The sequence below is a fragment of the Sus scrofa genome, chromosome 3 (assembly GCF_054392235.1).
Source record: "Sus scrofa isolate SSC_HxYL_T2T_F1_AM1 chromosome 3, Sscrofa_HxYL_maternal_Yorkshire_Landrace_v2.0, whole genome shotgun sequence".
NCBI classification, from domain to species: domain Eukaryota; kingdom Metazoa; phylum Chordata; class Mammalia; order Artiodactyla; family Suidae; genus Sus; species Sus scrofa.
In genome coordinates this window covers 85,448,121-85,464,876 of record NC_139385.1, presented here as the reverse complement: position 1 = coordinate 85,464,876, position 16,756 = coordinate 85,448,121, and the positions used below count along the sequence as shown (strand labels likewise).

Below are 16,756 nucleotides of genomic sequence, written 5' to 3'. Positions count from 1 at the left end.
GCCAGCTTGGTTCTGCCATATTGAAGGCACATTTCAGGCTTCAGTTGGGCATAAGAGAACATGACAGCAGCCCTGTATGTTCTAAGGATTATTCCCAACTTGGCCCCACACACTTGTGCTTCATGACCATCTTTTCGCCTTCTCTACTGACTCCCTGTTTTTTAAGTTCTGTTAAAGTATATTTGATTTACGATGTTGTGATCATTTCTGCTGTACAACAAAGTGATTCAGTTGTATATATACACACATCCATACTTTGTCAGATCCTTTTCTCATGTAGGTTATCACAGAATATTGGGTAAGAGTTCCCTGTGCTATACCACAGTTCCCCGATGTTCCTCATTGCTCTGAGCTCAGAACCATTGTTCAACCTTCTACTTAATTCTAAGTAGAAGCCACCCTTTGCACTTTCAAAATCTCAAAAGCTTTGCTTGGTCCCCTTATACAGAGTTTAACATTTTCCATCAAAAGAATCCATAGGCTTGTTATCTAACTCATCCATGAAAATCTTCCAGCCCAGCATCTGACAAATATTTGCACCTGCCTCATAAATGTTAGCTTCTTCCCACTCTACGCAACAGATCCCATTTCGCTTTGCAGTAACACCCCCATGTTTGTGAATTTTCACTGCAGGAGTCTCAATAGGGCAATCAGCCAGCTCCTTTCTGTCTGGGACCACAGAAAGCTCAAGCCAGATGCTTTGAATTTCATCAACTTGAAGTCCTGCTGAGTATCATTTTATTTCAGGTGTTTGCACAGTATTTTAAACACCTCACTTTTTAAAAAGCTGGTTACTTTTCAAGTCAGCAAAAAGGTAGAAACATTCGGTCTAACTCTAGCCTGTCTGTTCTCCCTTCCTTCGGAGACACATTCCCCAACTAGCTGATAATTCAGTGCTGAAAAGTTATACTTGGCTCAAGGATGCCACAAAAATTCTCCCAAGACCCAGGGGACAAGAGGAGAAAGAGCAGGGTGAGCTCATGCAGTCCCTAACCTCCACTATTTTGTCACAGTAGGAATGTAAACTCTACTTTGGAGCTTACATCAGCTTTTGGAGGGTTTCCGTAAGCTCCCCTAGATAAGACGAAGGGTTATTTTTCTTGTCCTTTTGGCCAGAAATAAATATTTATATCAAGCACGGATTGCCAAGACTTGGAAAGTATTTCAGTTATTTAATCAGCCCTATAAAAGGATTCACTGTGATGGGTGTTTGAATTAGCTAATAAATTTTAATCCTGGTTTTATCCCTAATCCATTAGGCCATCACCAACTCAGGGAAGAATTCTAGAAACTTCTTCACCCGTCTGAAAAGAATTACAGTTGATTCAAGATCAAAACCTGGGAATCTACACATTTGAATGTATGGTTCTGGAACATGGGTTCGTTACAGTAGGTCAGAATCTCTCAGAAGGCACCCGAACCTTAACAGAGCTTCCCAGCCCTGGCTGCCTCTCATGGAAGACAAGCTGCCAACTGTTATCCAGCCTCACCCAGGAAGGGTCTTAACCATTTGCCTGCAAGTGGCCAGTACACCTCAGCACATGGTGTACTTCAGGCTACATCATAAAACTAGTGTGAGAAGGTGATAATATAAAGTAGCTACCTAACTTAACATCTGTTGAACAAACTAGCTGGGTTGACCATGAGCAAGCCATTGCAGCAAAACTGGGTTTGAATTCCAGCTCTGACTTTAATTAGTGGCACAATGCTAATTCAATTAACCAACTTCTCTGGGCCTCAGTTTCCCAAGTTGTGAATAAATAATAAGTCAAATGAGACCATGAGTATACAGTTTTACACAAAATCAGTATAGCTATATAGAGATACATGCACAGATGCAGATGGAAGTGTGTATGTGTAGCTATATAAGCATGTGTATATGTACATATGTACACACACATGTTCACTAAACCTTTCCATTTTCCTAGGAATTCCAAATGCCTAAAAAGATGTTTGATAGAAAATATAATTAAACAGACATTTTGAAATTTTTAACTTTCAGTTCCTCTGATTTTAAACCACACATTGGAATTGTCTTGTGGTGCAGCAGGTTAAGGATCTGGCCTTGTCACTGCAATGGTTTGGGTTGCTGCTGTGGCACAGTTCAATCCCTGGCCCAGGAACTTCTGCATGCAGCAGGTGCAGCCAAAAGAAAAAAGAAAAAAATAAGAACAACAACAAAAACCCACACACATTCAGTCTATGTAAAGTCCTGGGTACCCATGTAATAATATGGAGTATTATTTACTAAATGTTTATTAATTGGAGAGTAAGGTATTTTCATGCACTCTTACTCCTCACACATTCCTGTGAAATGATGTCATCATCACTGTTCACAGATAAGGAACTTGTCCCCAGTCACACACTAGTAAGAAGACCTGGGATTTGAACCTGGATCTGTTTGACTGTGAAGGCTACTGGGCCCTGTGCCCTCTCTACTCATCCTGGGGGATGCCCAGCTGCCAGGCTTGGGGTGTTGGGAGGTTCGGTGTAAGGACACTCAATGATCCCCAGATCCTGATTTAAATCAAACTTCTGTTGGGTTATCAGTCTCTTGTAAGACAGATGCTTTGGATTCACCTGTGTCATGGGGAGGCACCGAATTCGGAAATATCTTTGGGGAAGGGCAAGGAAATTTATATTTATAGATCATCTAAAAATTCTCCTCAAGTGCCTTTCAAACCCCGCCCCTCCTAATTTCCCCCCAGCTCCTGGCGCCTGTTTCCCCTGCCCACCCAGCACTAATAAGCAATGAAATGTTCACGGGTGGACAGAGGACCAGAGCCCTCCTGCATCCTCTGAGCAGATGATGGCCCCACAAACATGGCAACACCGCTGGCTTTGGCAGAGGTGTCGGCCAGGCTGGCATGACCCGGAGCCAAACGTGGCCCAGCCGGGGAGGAAGGCTCTGGGCCCTGCTTCCCAAGTGGACGTTCCAGGAAGGAGTCAGATGATCGGAGTTATGGAAACCAAATGGCCCTCCTTTGTTTAGAAAGAAAGAGAGCAAAAAAAGTCACTCATTTTTGTGGTAAAGTGAAACCAGGCTCCAAACCAAACAATCCCTCTCGGAGCAGAAGATGCCAGCTCCCCAGAGCAGGCCCACAGCCTGGGAGGCTGATGAAGGGATGGGAGGCGGCATGGAGCCTGTGCTACAGCCACGTCTCCTCGGTCCTCTGCGCGAGGAGGGTCTCCTCGGCTTTGCTCCAGAAATACTCGGTTTCCCCGGCTGGAAAGCAAAATGGGCTGGAGGGAAGCGAGAGACATCCACTTGCCCCAGGCTGACCAAGCCAACCTCTCTTTCTCCTTTCCCGCTGGGGTCGGGAGAGGTGCCACTCAGAGAACGCCTGGAAGGGAGTCCGGGTGCGTGGCCACGGAGCGCCCCCCTACGCTCTGCCCGCAGAATGCAGCCCGAGTCACGAGGCCCGCTGTGGCTGGGCTGTGGCTGGGCTGTGGCCGGCCCGTGGCTCTGTGGGCTGGCTCCGTGTGCAGGGATCTGTGCTCCCAGGTATTAATAGTGCATGTGCAGCAGGGTAAGCCGGGGCCAAGAGAAAATAAATATAGGTTGTCGTCAGCTACGCCTGTCCCGAGTTCGGTTTCTTCTCTAATAGGAGCCTTTCCTGGAATGGAGAAGCTCTTGGCGAGGATACTGGAGAATTTGCTTCTCGTCCGGGTTTTGCCTCTGACTGGCTGTGCAACCACGGGTTCCTGTGGCCTCTCTGAGCTTCCATTTTGTATCTGGAAAAGGAGCTCGATGAGCCCTGCCTTACCTTGATTCAAGGTCGTTGTGAGAGGAGAGGGAGCCTGACTCTTAGCAAGACCATCCACGTGCCTATCCAAGCTCCCCTATAGGATGCTGGGGAAGTGGCTCCCCCTGTCTATGTCTGTTTCACCTTTAAGATGAAAAGAATACCATCCTTCCCTGGTAACATTGCTAGAAGGTTAAGTTAGATTATGGGATGTGTGCAGAACACTTAGCATCAACACACAGCATGCCCCTCTAGTTTCAATGTCATTAACCCATCATAGAGGGGAAAACCTTTTAAAGATAATGCCCAGTTCAGGCACTGTGTGATCCACCACTATCCTCATAAGCTTCATAATTGAACTCAACACACCCTCACTATTCCAGCAACATTCCATAATCCGCCAATGCTCGTTCTAAATATAAGAGGGAATCTCTACGAGCTTCCTGTTACGCTTAGGGAAAATCCCGCAAACCCTAGCATGACCTACAAGGCCTTGGTCATCTGGTCCTGCTGCCTCGTCTTGCCTCATTTTGAGACACTGTCTCACTGTAATTCAGCAGCCTTGCCAGCCTTCCGCTAGCTCTCAAACACCTGGGCTTCTTCCTGCCCGGGCATCTGTGTGGTGCTATCTCTTTCCCACTCCATCTCCTCTCCATCAGGCCTCAGGTCTCAGCTCACAGAGTCTTTCCTCAGGGTCATGTTTCCTGACCTTCCAAATGAGAGTCAGCTCTCTGCCTCTCCTTCTTTGTGCTCACCCCAATATAATTAAATAGTAATTTGTGTAATTAATAGCATTTTTTCTGCTTTGTTGTGTTTTCCTCATGAATTTGCTTCCTCCAGAACTCCTATTCACCCATCAAAACCCAATGTGAGTGTTATTTCCTGTGTGAAGCCTCCCTCATTTTCTCTGTTCACCTCACTCAAACAGCATTACTCATTCTTATTAGAATTCTAAATGAATTTTGGTTGTGTTAAGTGGCATTTGACTGCAGGGCCTAGGAGGGTCTGCATTTTGTTCTGCTAATTATCCCTTCTCCTTACGCTACACACCCAAGGAATAACAAGGAGCAAATGCCACTGATTATTAGCTAAGTCAGTGTCTGATGTCCCCAGGGCATAAGTCTTGCTCACATTCCTAAATCCAATAAATAACTAAAACAGTGACCATGAAAAAAAGAAAAAGTGAAATGTTTCATCTGTTGTGTTCACTGCAAGGCCTAGCACAATGTTTAACATGTAATAGACATTCAAGGGAATATATTTTTTAAATAACACTGAACATACTTAAGTAAGCAATAAGGATAGGAGTTCCCATTGTGGCACAGTGGTTAACGAATCCAACTAGGAACCATGAGGTTGCGGGTTCGATCCCTGGCCTTGCTCAGTGGGTTGAGGATCCGGCGTTGCCGTGAGCTGTGGCATAGTTTGCAGACGCGGCTCGGATCCCACGTTGCTGTGGCTGTGGTGTAGGCTGGCGGCTGCAGCTCCAGTTGAATTCCTAGCCTGGGAATCTCTATATGCCTCGGGAGAGGCCCAAGAAAATGGCAAAAAACAAATAATAATAATAATAATAATAATAATAAGCAATAAAGATACATTGTATAGCATAGGGAAATGTAGCCATCATTTTGTAATGATTTTAAATGGTGAATAATAATTGGAATTCCCTTTATGGCTCAGTGGGTTAAGAACCTAACTAGTGTTCTTGAGGAGGTAGATTCGATCCTTGGCCTCGCTCAGTGGGTTAAGGATCTGGCATTGCCACAAGCTGCAGCATAGATCACAGATGCGGCTTGGATCCAGTGTTGGTGTAGCTGTAAAGTAGGCTGGCAGCTGCAGCTCCAATTCGACCCCTAGCCCAGGAACTTCCATGTACCTCAAGTGTAGCCCTAAAAAGAAAATAAATAAATAAATGTTGTATAATCGATAAAAATATTAAGTCACTATGTTATACACCTGAAACTAATATAATATTATAAATCCACTCTACTTCAATTAAAAAGTGACTTGTACTAGAGTTCCCGTTGTGGCTCACTGATAATGAACCCAACTAGTATCCATGAGGACTCGCATTCGATCTCTGACCTCTCTCAGTGGGTTAAGGATCTGGCATTGCCATGAGTTGTCATGTAGGTCACGGATGCAGCTCTGATCCTGCATTGCTGTGGCTCTGGCGCAGGCTGGCAGCTGTACCTCTGATTCGACTCCTTGCCTGGGAACTTCCATATGCTGCAGGTGTGGCCCTAAAAAGACAAAAAAATAAAAAAAATAAAAAGTGACTTGTGCTAAAGAGAAAAGATTAAATAAATGTAATTGCTTCAAACAAAGAACCTCTTTCTTAACTCTCTCCTCTGCAACTCCTTTAAAATCCATGAAAGCACAGGCTGTGTTGCTTTTCTCAAAGCCTGTGTATCTAGCTCATAGTAGGCCTTCAACAGATACTTGTTGAGTGACTGACAGAATGAATGAATGAATGACTTGAAATGACCTCCCTAACTTTTCACCACTTGAGGATCTCCCTGGACAGCAGGGGAGACGGTAACTGGCCATTCTCTGCCTCGTTCTTCCATGGAGCCATGGTGCTTTGCATTCAGATGTGTTCTCCAACTCCTCCCCCCAAGTGGCTCTGCTTCTTAAATCCAGACATGAAGAGCATGAGACCTCCTCATCTCCACCCAGGCAAGAGTCTAGTGTTAGCCTCATTCAATGTCATCATTACAGCATCAACTGATGAGCATCATTCAAATGTCATCATTGTCATCAACTGATGGAAATATCAGTTTTATAACAACAGCATAGCATCCATCCATTAGGTATGGAGTCCTCTCTGTCTCCTAGGTATTTGTATTCACAGCTTGATTAAAAGAACACATATTATTCATCGTCAAACCACTTACAGGTCCTAGCACTATCTTTTGAACGGAGGATGCACCCAATAAATGCTGAGTCATGCAGGAATGACTACTATATGCTGAGTACAGTAACTTCTCAGCTCAGCTTCTGGCTGCAGAATCTGGCACACAATGAAGTTCTTAAGAAGTTCAAGACTAAAGCTGCTTAAATTTGTCCTGGTCATCCATTAGGATAAGAAAAAAAAAAAAAGAAAAAAAAAGAAAAAAAAACTCCCCCACCTCCAGATTCCCTCTGCTCTAATCCATCTTTCACAGCTACATTTGCTAAAACTTCCAAAATCATCACTTCAAGTTTTTCTCCAGAAACCTCCAAAGTTCTTTTCATAGCTACTAGGCTTCTGTCCAAATCCCTCAATCTAACTCAAAGAATTTGGACCAAACTTTTTCCTATACTGATCTTTTCAAATCCTACTTACATGCTACCCTGGAACATCCTTTTTGTTGGCTCTGTCTTTGCTGAAGCCATTTCTCCCACCAGGAATGCCTCTCCCCCATCTCTCTACCAAAGCTCAGCGTGTTCCCTGTGACCTCACCATGTCACGCACCTAAAGGGAGCTCTCTGTTTTCTGAAGCCAAACAATATTTTGGCTTAGCCACTTGTCATATCTGTCAACAAACTTTTTTCTTTTTCTTTATTGAGATAACATTTGCTTATAATATTATATTTGTTTCGGGTATACCACCTGAAGATTTTTGTATATATTGTGAAATGATCACTGTAATAAATTGAGTTAATGTCCATCACCACACTTAGTTATAATTGTTTATGATAAGAACTTTTAAGATTTACTCTCTTAGAACCTTTCAAATACACAACACAGTATTATTAACTGCAGTCACCGTGCATACATTACATCCCCATGACTTATTTATTTTATACCTGAAGGCTTGTACCTTTGACCATCTCAGGCATTTCACCCCACCCACCCCAACCCTGCCTCTGGCAACTACCTATCCATTCTCTGAATCTATCAGTTGTGGGGTTTTGGATTTTCTTTGTTTGTTTGTTTGTTTTTAGGGTCACCCCTGAAGCATATGGAAGTTCTCTGGCTAGGGATTGAATCAGAGCTGTAGCTGCTGGCCTACGCTACAGCCACAGCCACTTGGGATCCAAGCCGTGTCTGTGACCCACACCACAGCTCACAGCAACGCCAGATCCTTAACCCACTGAGTGAGCTCAGAGATCAAATCTCCGTCCTCACAGATGCTAGTCAGATTCATTTCTGCTGAGCCACAATGGGAACTCTGTGTTTTTTTTTTCTTTTTTAGATTCCACATATGAGTGGGGATACACAGTATTTGTCTTCATTGTCTGATCTGGCTTATTTTATTTAGCACAGTGCCCTCAAGGTCCATCCATGTTGTCACAAATTGCAAAATTTCTGCATTTTACGACTGAGTAATATCCCGTTGTACATATATATGCCGCATTTTCTTTATCTATTAATCTGTAGATGGACACAGGTTGCCTCCATGTCTTGTCTATTGTAAATAATGCTGCATCACACAAACTAGACTTAGACCTGAAGCTCCTTGAGGATCAGTCTAATTTGTTCTTATTTCCCCTCAGTGATGCCTGGTCTAGGGGAAGATCTTGCTCAGTGATTGACTCAACTGGACATACAGGGTCAGGGACTTGTATTTAGGCAGGAGACCTTGCATTCACTCTAATAGATTTTACACCTCAAGACTAGTTTGTATTTCAAAAAGTTACTGCTTTTCTAGTATCTCCCAGGACTTGCTTGATGGTCTCTAGGAGTCACTGAATCTGAATTTATAAACCTGCCTCACACCTTTTAATCCAGTGACTTCCTTTTTACAGATGAGAAGCCCTTCACTGTGGAAGATACGTATTTGCTGTGTCCAGCACCTATCTTAAAGGAAGTTGGCATGTAAGTTTCCACGGGCAACTAAACCTCACAGCCAGGGAGGGGACAAAAGGAAGAGAAAGTGTCTCTCTTCATTGTCATTATCGAGCCGTTCTCTAGACTCATCCACGTAATAGCGATCGGGCCGATGTTTGCAGTGAGCCGGGCACTAGGGGGAATATTTCACCAAGCAGACCTCACTTGATCCTCCAAGAGCCCGATGAACCTGATCCTCACACCATCTCAGTTTTACAGATGCAAAATCTGTGGCTGGGAGAATTTGGGTCGCTTGCCCAAGGTCACACAGCAGTAGGTGGAAAAATCTGACTGGCTTAATCACACTGCATTTCTAGAAAGCTTTTGTGCTTCCCAGAGCACTCTCATACATGTAGCATCACTTTGCCCTTCTAGATGACTATCTCCTTTCTTAGAGATAAGGAAACTCAGACAAGAAGCTCAGAAAGGCTCAGTGGGTCACCACTAGTTCAAGACCTCGGGTTCAGACCTGAAGCCAGGCTCACTGTCCCTTCCCCAATGTCTCTGCAGAACATCAGGGATTCGCCCAGATTGTGCTAGGCTCCCTGAACTTAGTTATGGACAAAATCCCCTAGAGGTGCAGTTATAAGTGCGGGTGAGATGTGGTTGAAATATTCAGGAGGAGGAAGAGAATTAGCACCCTGAGCAAGAAGAGAAATCTTGGGGAGAAACAGAGTAGCAGTGTTTGTGAAAGAATATAAACTAGCCTCTCTGTAAACTTGCCTGTGACGGGCTGAAGATAGAATGGTGGCTTTAACAAAAAACACTAAACTTGTTCATCTGAATTCTGCTTTCAAACATTTGTTCAAATTACAGTGCCTCCAATTCTGGCTGCCCAACCCTGGCCTGTAATACCACCGTCTCCACCAACTAGCCCCGTGTCCATGCCGCCGAAGGCAAGCATGTGTTTCATGAGCAGCTGATAGACAGAGGAGGTAGAGAGCAAATTAGCTCATCTGCTGCTGTACCTCTCTGTGTTGACTGGGTGGTAACAAAACCACCATCAGAATCAGAGTGCAGAGAGTCCAGATAACAGCAATCGAGCTTACAGTTTGACCAGTTTATCCCCACAGATTTGGACCATTTTTTAAGAATACTTCTTCCTGGAGTTCCCTTGTGGTACAGCAGGTTAGGGATCTGGCATAGTCACTATAGTGGCTGGGGTTCAATCCCTGGCCGGGGAACTTCCACATGCCATGGGCATGACCTAAAAAAAGAAACAAATAGAATAATACTTCTTCCCACTACAATGTGACATGTAAATTAAGTGGGAGCAAGCTCTGCCCATTCAATGCAGATTCACCACAATGTCAGAAGGGTGGAATGTGCTGCCCTGATGCACCAGCCAGGCACAGCCTGACATTGATCTGCACGGTGGAGGTAGATGGGCCCTAGAGTTCATCCTTCACATTTTACAAAGGAGACAGCTCAGGTCCCCAGCGGAAGGGACCACAGTCCCAAGGGCGGTTTAGAGCAGAGCCCTCGGGGGACCCGTGTGTCCGGCTCTAGGCCCTTTGCTCCTCGCACACCATGCTCAGTACCCCTGGTTCCCTTGTCGTTGCAGGAATGCTGCGCTTCAGGTCAGCATGAACGATGGCCTCTCCTTCATCTCCAGTTCTGTCATCATCACCACCACACACTGTGTAAGTCAGCACCTTTTTCTTCACTGAGAACTTCACTGTCATTATCATCTGGAAAGTTTTTTCCAGTTCTGCATTCTGTTCACTGAGCTTTGACCCTCGCACTGCTGGTCCAGCCCTGGGCTGGATTGGGGGCTGTAACCCCAGGAGGTATCAGGAATGCCTGTGCTTCCCTGGCTTCCCCAGCTCTGGTACTGCGGGTGAGACCTGGATGCACAGGCAAGACCAGAGAGTCGGATGGGGCCGCATCCGTACAGTACTGGGCCGGGGGGGCGGGGTGTGTGGCTGGATGGACTGGGGGTAGGAATAAATGCCCGAAGGAAAGTTTGACAGCATATACAGAAAGTACATCTTGGGGTGTTTTTCCTCTAAAAGCAAACAGAAAGATGGGTCAGTAACTGAAGGAAGGTATGGAGTATGAAGAGAGTCTTTGTATTTAGAATGGGAGGAATTGCAGCTTGTTGATATGATTGATAATCCAGGAGGAAATGGAAAATTCATGAAGCAGAGAGAAGGAGGGAGGAGCCCTATGCCTCCAGGTTATGAGGCAGAGCGCGGTCGGCATCCTCTGCGGCTCCTTTGATACCCCATCTCTGGATCCTTTGGGTCAGAGTAGTCATCTCCGGCTACTCATAAGATCTTCTGGAGAGCGTTTAATAAACATGGATGCCCTAAAAAAAGAAAAAAAAAAGTGGGGGGGAGTTCCCTGGTGGTCTATTGGTTAGAATTTGGGGCTTTTACCACTGCAGCCCAGGTTCAGTCCCTGGTTTGGGAACTGAGATCCCACATCAAGCCGCTGCACACTGTGGCCAAAAAAATATATAGATAGATAGGTAGATAGATACAGATAGATAGCTATAGATAGACAGATCTAGAGAGATGGATCTATCTATGTGTCTATCCATCTAGATCTATCTCTCTATCTATAGATATGGATATCTATGTAGACACACACACACACACATAGTTATATATACACATACAAACACACGCACATATGGATGCCCTGACCTCATGCCCGGCCAATTGAAACCAAGTCTCTGGAGTGCACCCCAGCTTTGGTGGCTGCAGGGCCCCCTGGGAGGTTCCCATGTGCCGCTGTGGCTGGGAACGCTTCCACCAGAGTGTAGTTGCTCCCATCCACTCTCGGTGTCTCAGCGGGCAGTCAGGGCTTGGTTAACTCATGTACAGTCCTCAGCCCCTAATATGAGCATTTCTAGAATGATCTGTGTCTGAAAGTTCAGTTTCTGTAACCAAATGCCCTTTTCCCATGAGATCACTCTAGAGACTAAATTTTTTTGGCCTGATGGTCAGTTTAGGCGGATACCGTGGTCACTCCCTGGCTGGCCTTTGGAGGGCCTGTCCTTAGGACCCATCAGTGATTGGCATGTGTGTCCTCCACACGATCCAGGTGGATGAGAAAAAGCAAGCGTGCACTGAAGCCAGACAAGATCAAAAAGAGTTGTCTCACAAAGGAGCAGCAGGCCGGGCCTCATGATGGACAGCACAACTTTCCAGCTCTCCACTTCCCCTCCATACACACACACACACACACACACACACACTCACACGCACACATACACTTTCCATCCTATGTTAGGAGCCAGCCAGTGTTCTTGAAAACAGGGTGGGCTGGTGCAATGGGTACAGACAGTAGAAAAGTTTTACTTGACCAAAGTCAGAGACTAGGGTTGTTACATAAAAGTGTCATCTCTGAGAAATGTCCATGTCTCAGGCACACCTCGGTGGAATGTCAGATCTGGAGACCACATATGAAAACGGGATACAGGAACAGTGAACTTTCTCCAAGCGTGTACCCTGCCCGATTCTTTTAGAAACTGACCCTTTTGAGACCTGCCAACCTGCAGGAAATGATTAAAATACCCCAGCTCCAACAACTCCATTCCAGATTCCTCCCTGCTTTTGAATGATCCAACCATGTGGGCCTGTATTTCTCATTATGTCTGACTGTACCAGAGAAACAGCCGTGCCCTGAGGCCTCCAGGGCAGGGAGTGGGGAAGGGAAAAAAACATCTCGGGACCGAGCCTGTGTGGCAGAGGCAGGACCACAAACTTAAGTCCTGGGCCTCTAAGCCAAAGAGAAAGTGTGTCCTCACTAAAGTACCTCGAAAGGAAAAGAACTGCTGTCGAGTCCCGCTCCCTCTTCCCAACTCCCTCCAGCCTGCACTGGCCTCTCCCATCTCCTTCATCTGCATGCGCATCGCTGAGTCTTCTGTTCACTTGATCCTTGATCAGCACCACCTCATATCATCTTCTGCATGATTCCCCTTTCGCTTGAGGGCGACGCAAGTCTATCACAGAATTACAACCGCTCCAAGATTTGAGATCCAGGTCCACCCAGGTCCATCCACTCATTTATTCAACGCGTATTCATTGTTCACCTGCAATGTGCTAGGTAAGCCCTGTCCTGGATGTTCAGGATACATCAGGGAGCACAACAGAGAAAAATCTCTACATCATGGGGATGTGGGGAGAGAACCAACAGTGAACCACAGACATAACGAATGGATCACACACGACATGAGGAAGTAACATATGCTCTAGAAAAAACAGGGCAGCGTCAGGGGATTTGGTACTGCTTGAGTGAATGAGTTCGGATTTGAGAGATACGTTGAGAAGGTGGCCTTTGAAGAAAGAGTTTGAAGCGGACTGGAAGGCAGCTGTGGGAAGAGCATGCTGAACTCCGAGCCCCGTGCTTAGAGCCCACGTCCGAGGACATGTGGTGTGTTCAAGGAAGAGCAAGTGGGCTGGGGTCCGCTGCCTGAAGAGAGCGAGTGAGGCGAGCAGCAGACGGGGAGGTTGCGGGGATAGGGCATGGAGGGTCTTGTGCAAAGTTTGGCTTTGGCCGAGGCGCAACGCCATCGGACTTACATCTGAAAGATCACTCACTCCAGGTGCTGGAGCAGCCCGTGGGGAGACGAGGATGGAAGGACCGCGCCTCGTTAGGGTTACGGCAATATTTCAGGCCAATGTGGTGATGGTGGCTTGACTCAGGAGGGAGCAGCAGAGATGAGAAAAGAGGCCAGGGTCAGATATATTTTGAAGGCAAAGCTAGATTTCCCAAAGCAGGGACGGATGTATGGCCTGAGAAGAGAGGAATCAAGAATGGCCCCAAAAGTTTGGCTTAAGTAAGGGAAAGGAGAGCCTTAACCTCAGTTGAGAGGAGGAAGACTGGAGGAGAAATCTGAGACAGAGGAGGACCTCAGGAGATCAGTTTTTCTTTCACCTGATGGTGTGGCCTTGACCATGTTCTTTAACCCCTTGGAGCCTCAGTTTCCTAACCTGTACTATTAGAATAACAATAATTTGTAAGTCTTAGCAGTATAATGAGTGTTAAATGAATGATTATGTAAAATGCTTGGCAGAAGTCCTAATGGGTAGTAAGTGCTTGATAAATATTAGTTGGTATTATAGTGGACGCCTAGTCAAGATTATTGACCTAACTGGAGATTCCTCCCTGAGAGGTGGCTCCTCACTTCAGAGTCCTGTTGTAACAAAAGGACTCTTGCGACATAAGATGTATTCCTCAGAGTTCCTGTTTGTCACTTGTCCAAAGCCCACGTGATGGGAAGAGGGCAGACAACGTGGCCAAAAGCATCCAGAGGAAAGGACCTATTCAACTCCCATCCCCAACAGGGCCTTATACAGATGCTCACCTTAAAGAGACTAAAGTCATCCCTGGGCAAAAGAGAGATTCTGGAATGTGTGGTCATCCAGAATATGAAGTAAGGTCTTGGACTTGCCTTTGTTTCTTGGGCAGCTGGTCTGGAGGACAAGGTTTTTAGATCAAAAATGATCCCCCGGGTCTGAATAAAGGGTTAGTCTCGTCAGTGCCAGTCACAGCCTGCCCGGCCCATCACCTGGAACCAAAAGTAATTGTAAAATATGTAGTTGAGCCTTTTCTCGCTTTATTTGGTGTCCATTTGGACACCCAGGTCACAAGTTTTCAAGATCGACGATGAATAACTGTTGCCTCTGCCAGGAGCAGAAATTCCAGGAAGCTTTACGGGAAAGAGATTTTTTTTTTCCACCCAAGAGCTAAAAGATTCCTATACAAACGGTACACTTTGTTGAGCTCCATGACTATAGAAAACAGTCAGGAATCCAAAGCCCTCTCTTCCCAGCAGATTTAAGTACATTCGTTAACCACTGAGCCACGACGGGAACTCCCCCATCTCTAGAGTCTTAACTGGCCTCCTTTTTCTTCTCCAACGCTAGCAAGAGGTTGAGAAAAATCACTAATATGGGTTTGCTTTTAGAGAATATAAAAGGGAAGTTTGGTTGTTACTGCCGTAGCTCGAGTTCGATTCCTGGCCCAGGAACTTCCCCATGATGGGGCATGGAAAAAAAAAGAGAGAGAGAGAGAGAGAGAGAGAGAGAGAGAGAGAAAAGGGAGTCTGTCCCTTTGAGAACAAGGCAAGCAAATTTAGGACCTTGGGAACTTTTCATGAAACATTGTCTTCTTTTAGATAAATACTTTAAAATTCTATAGTTTCCCACCCAAAGTGTACAAAAATCAGAGAATCATTCAAATATTTAAATATGCATATATATAAGTATTTTTCAAACTCCTCCTGTGTCTCCGGTGCTCCATTCACCTTTTATAAGTCACTGTCTTTAAGGAGCTTAAAGTCCAGTTGGGGAATGAATCCAACAAGCACATCAAAGAGTATAATTGGAGTTCCTATCATGGCTCAGTGGTTAATGAACCTGACTAGCATCCATGAGGACGTGGGTTCAATCCCTGGCCTTGCTTAGTGGGTTAAGGATACGGTGTTGCCATGAGTTATGGTGTAGGTTGCAGACATGGCTCGGATCCCACGTTGCTGTGGCTGTGGTGTAGGCCAGTGGCTACAGCTCTGATTCGCCCCCTAGCCTGGGAACTTCCATATGCCACAGGAGTGGCCCTAAAAAACAATTAAAAAAAAAGAGAGAGAGATGGTCATTACCGGCGGGAAGTGGGAAGAGGCCCTCTGCTAAAGAGAAACCAGCCTGAGCAAGATCTAGATATGGCCATGAACACAGTTTGTTCATCATCCTTCCCAGCAACTATGGTCTTTCTCTTTTCTTCTCTGTTTGTGTCCATTTCTGGCACCCTCTAATTGTGGGGCCTTTCTCAGGTTGGCACCTACTCTCCTCAGATGTACATGCCACAGGCTTGATCACCTGGTGTGTAACCATGAGGCCCACCTGATGCTCCTTCTGTCTATGACCAGGATTCGATTTGTATTGGTTTCCAGGTTGGAGAATTACAATCTCAGAAGAAAGGAAAGAGATCTAAAGTTAGACATAAGGGTCTAAAGTCAACACTAACGCAGTGGAGAGCCTCTTTTCTCCCCTAATTTATATGAAGACCAGCCTGGCTCTAAATAGTAACGAGGTTGAGTAAATTTGAGAAGACCTGGAAGTTCCCATTGTGGTTCAGCGGTAACAAACCCAACTAGTATCCACGAGGACGCAGGTCCCATCACTGGCTTCATTCAGTGAATTAAGGGTAAGGCGTTGCCACAAGCTGCAGCGTAGGTCACAGATGTGGCTTGGATCTGGGGTTGCTGTGGCTGTGGTAGTCTAGCAGCTGCAGCTCTGATTCTGTCCGTAGCCTGGGAACTTATCCGTATGCCGCAGGTATGACCCTAAAAGGAAAATAAAATTGTTAACTTTCTTAATTCACTCCAATCTCATTCATTTAAAACTCCCAAGATTTTTTTTATAATGAGTTTTATTTTTTCTTATAGCTGATTTACAGTGTTCTGTCAATTTTCTACTGCATAACAAGGTGACCCAGTCACACGTACATGTAGACATTCTTTTTCCTCACATCATCATGGAGAAATGCTATGCTCCATCTCAAGTGACCAGACATAGTTCCCAGTGCTATACAGCAGGATCCCATTGTTTATCCATTCCAAAGTCAATAGTTTGCATCTATTAACCCCAGATTTCCAGTCCCTCCCCCTCCCTCCCCCTCCCTCTTAGCAACCATAAGTCTGTTCTCCATGTCCATGATTTTCTCTTCTGTGGAAAGTTTCATTTGTGTCATGTATTAGATTTCAGATATAAGTGAAATCATATAGTATTTGTCTTTCTCTTTCTGACTTACTTCACTTAGTATGAGAGTCTCTAGTTCCATCCATGTTGCTGCAAATGGCATTCTTTTGTTCTTTTTTATGGCTGAGTAGTATTCCATTGTGTATATATACCACATCTTCTTAATCCAATCATCTGTCAATGGACATTAGGTTGTTTCCATGTCTTGGCTATTGTGAATAGTGTTTCAATGAACATGCAAGTGCATGTGTCTTTTTCAAGGAAAGTTTTGTCCAGATATATGCCCCAGAGTGGAATTGCTAGGTCATATGGTAGTTCTATATATAGTTTTCTAAAGTACCTCCATACTGTTTTCTGTAGTGGTTGTACCAATTTACATTCCCACCAGCAGTGCAGGAGGGTTCCCTTTTCTCCACACCCTTTCCAGCACTTATTATTTGTGGACTTATTAATGAAGGCCATTCTGACTGGTGTGAGGTGGTACT

General features: G+C 45.3%; 1 protein-coding gene across 8 annotated transcripts in view; it reads left to right on the top strand.

The window, feature by feature from the left end:
* The window catches only part of ANTXR1 (ANTXR cell adhesion molecule 1), a 240,535-nt gene that overhangs the window by 104,680 nt on the left and 119,099 nt on the right, over positions 1 to 16,756 (top strand). For all 8 annotated transcript variants that reach the window (XR_014841791.1, XR_014841790.1, XR_014841788.1 and 5 more), the window contains exons 11-12: positions 8,481 to 8,550; positions 10,127 to 10,205. Coding sequence is in view for 2 of the 8 variants with exons in the window: in XM_003125066.7 (XP_003125114.3) it covers positions 8,481 to 8,550; positions 10,127 to 10,205 (149 nt within the window). In the remaining 6 variants the exon portion in view is untranslated. The remainder of the gene's footprint in view (positions 1 to 8,480; positions 8,551 to 10,126; positions 10,206 to 16,756) is intronic.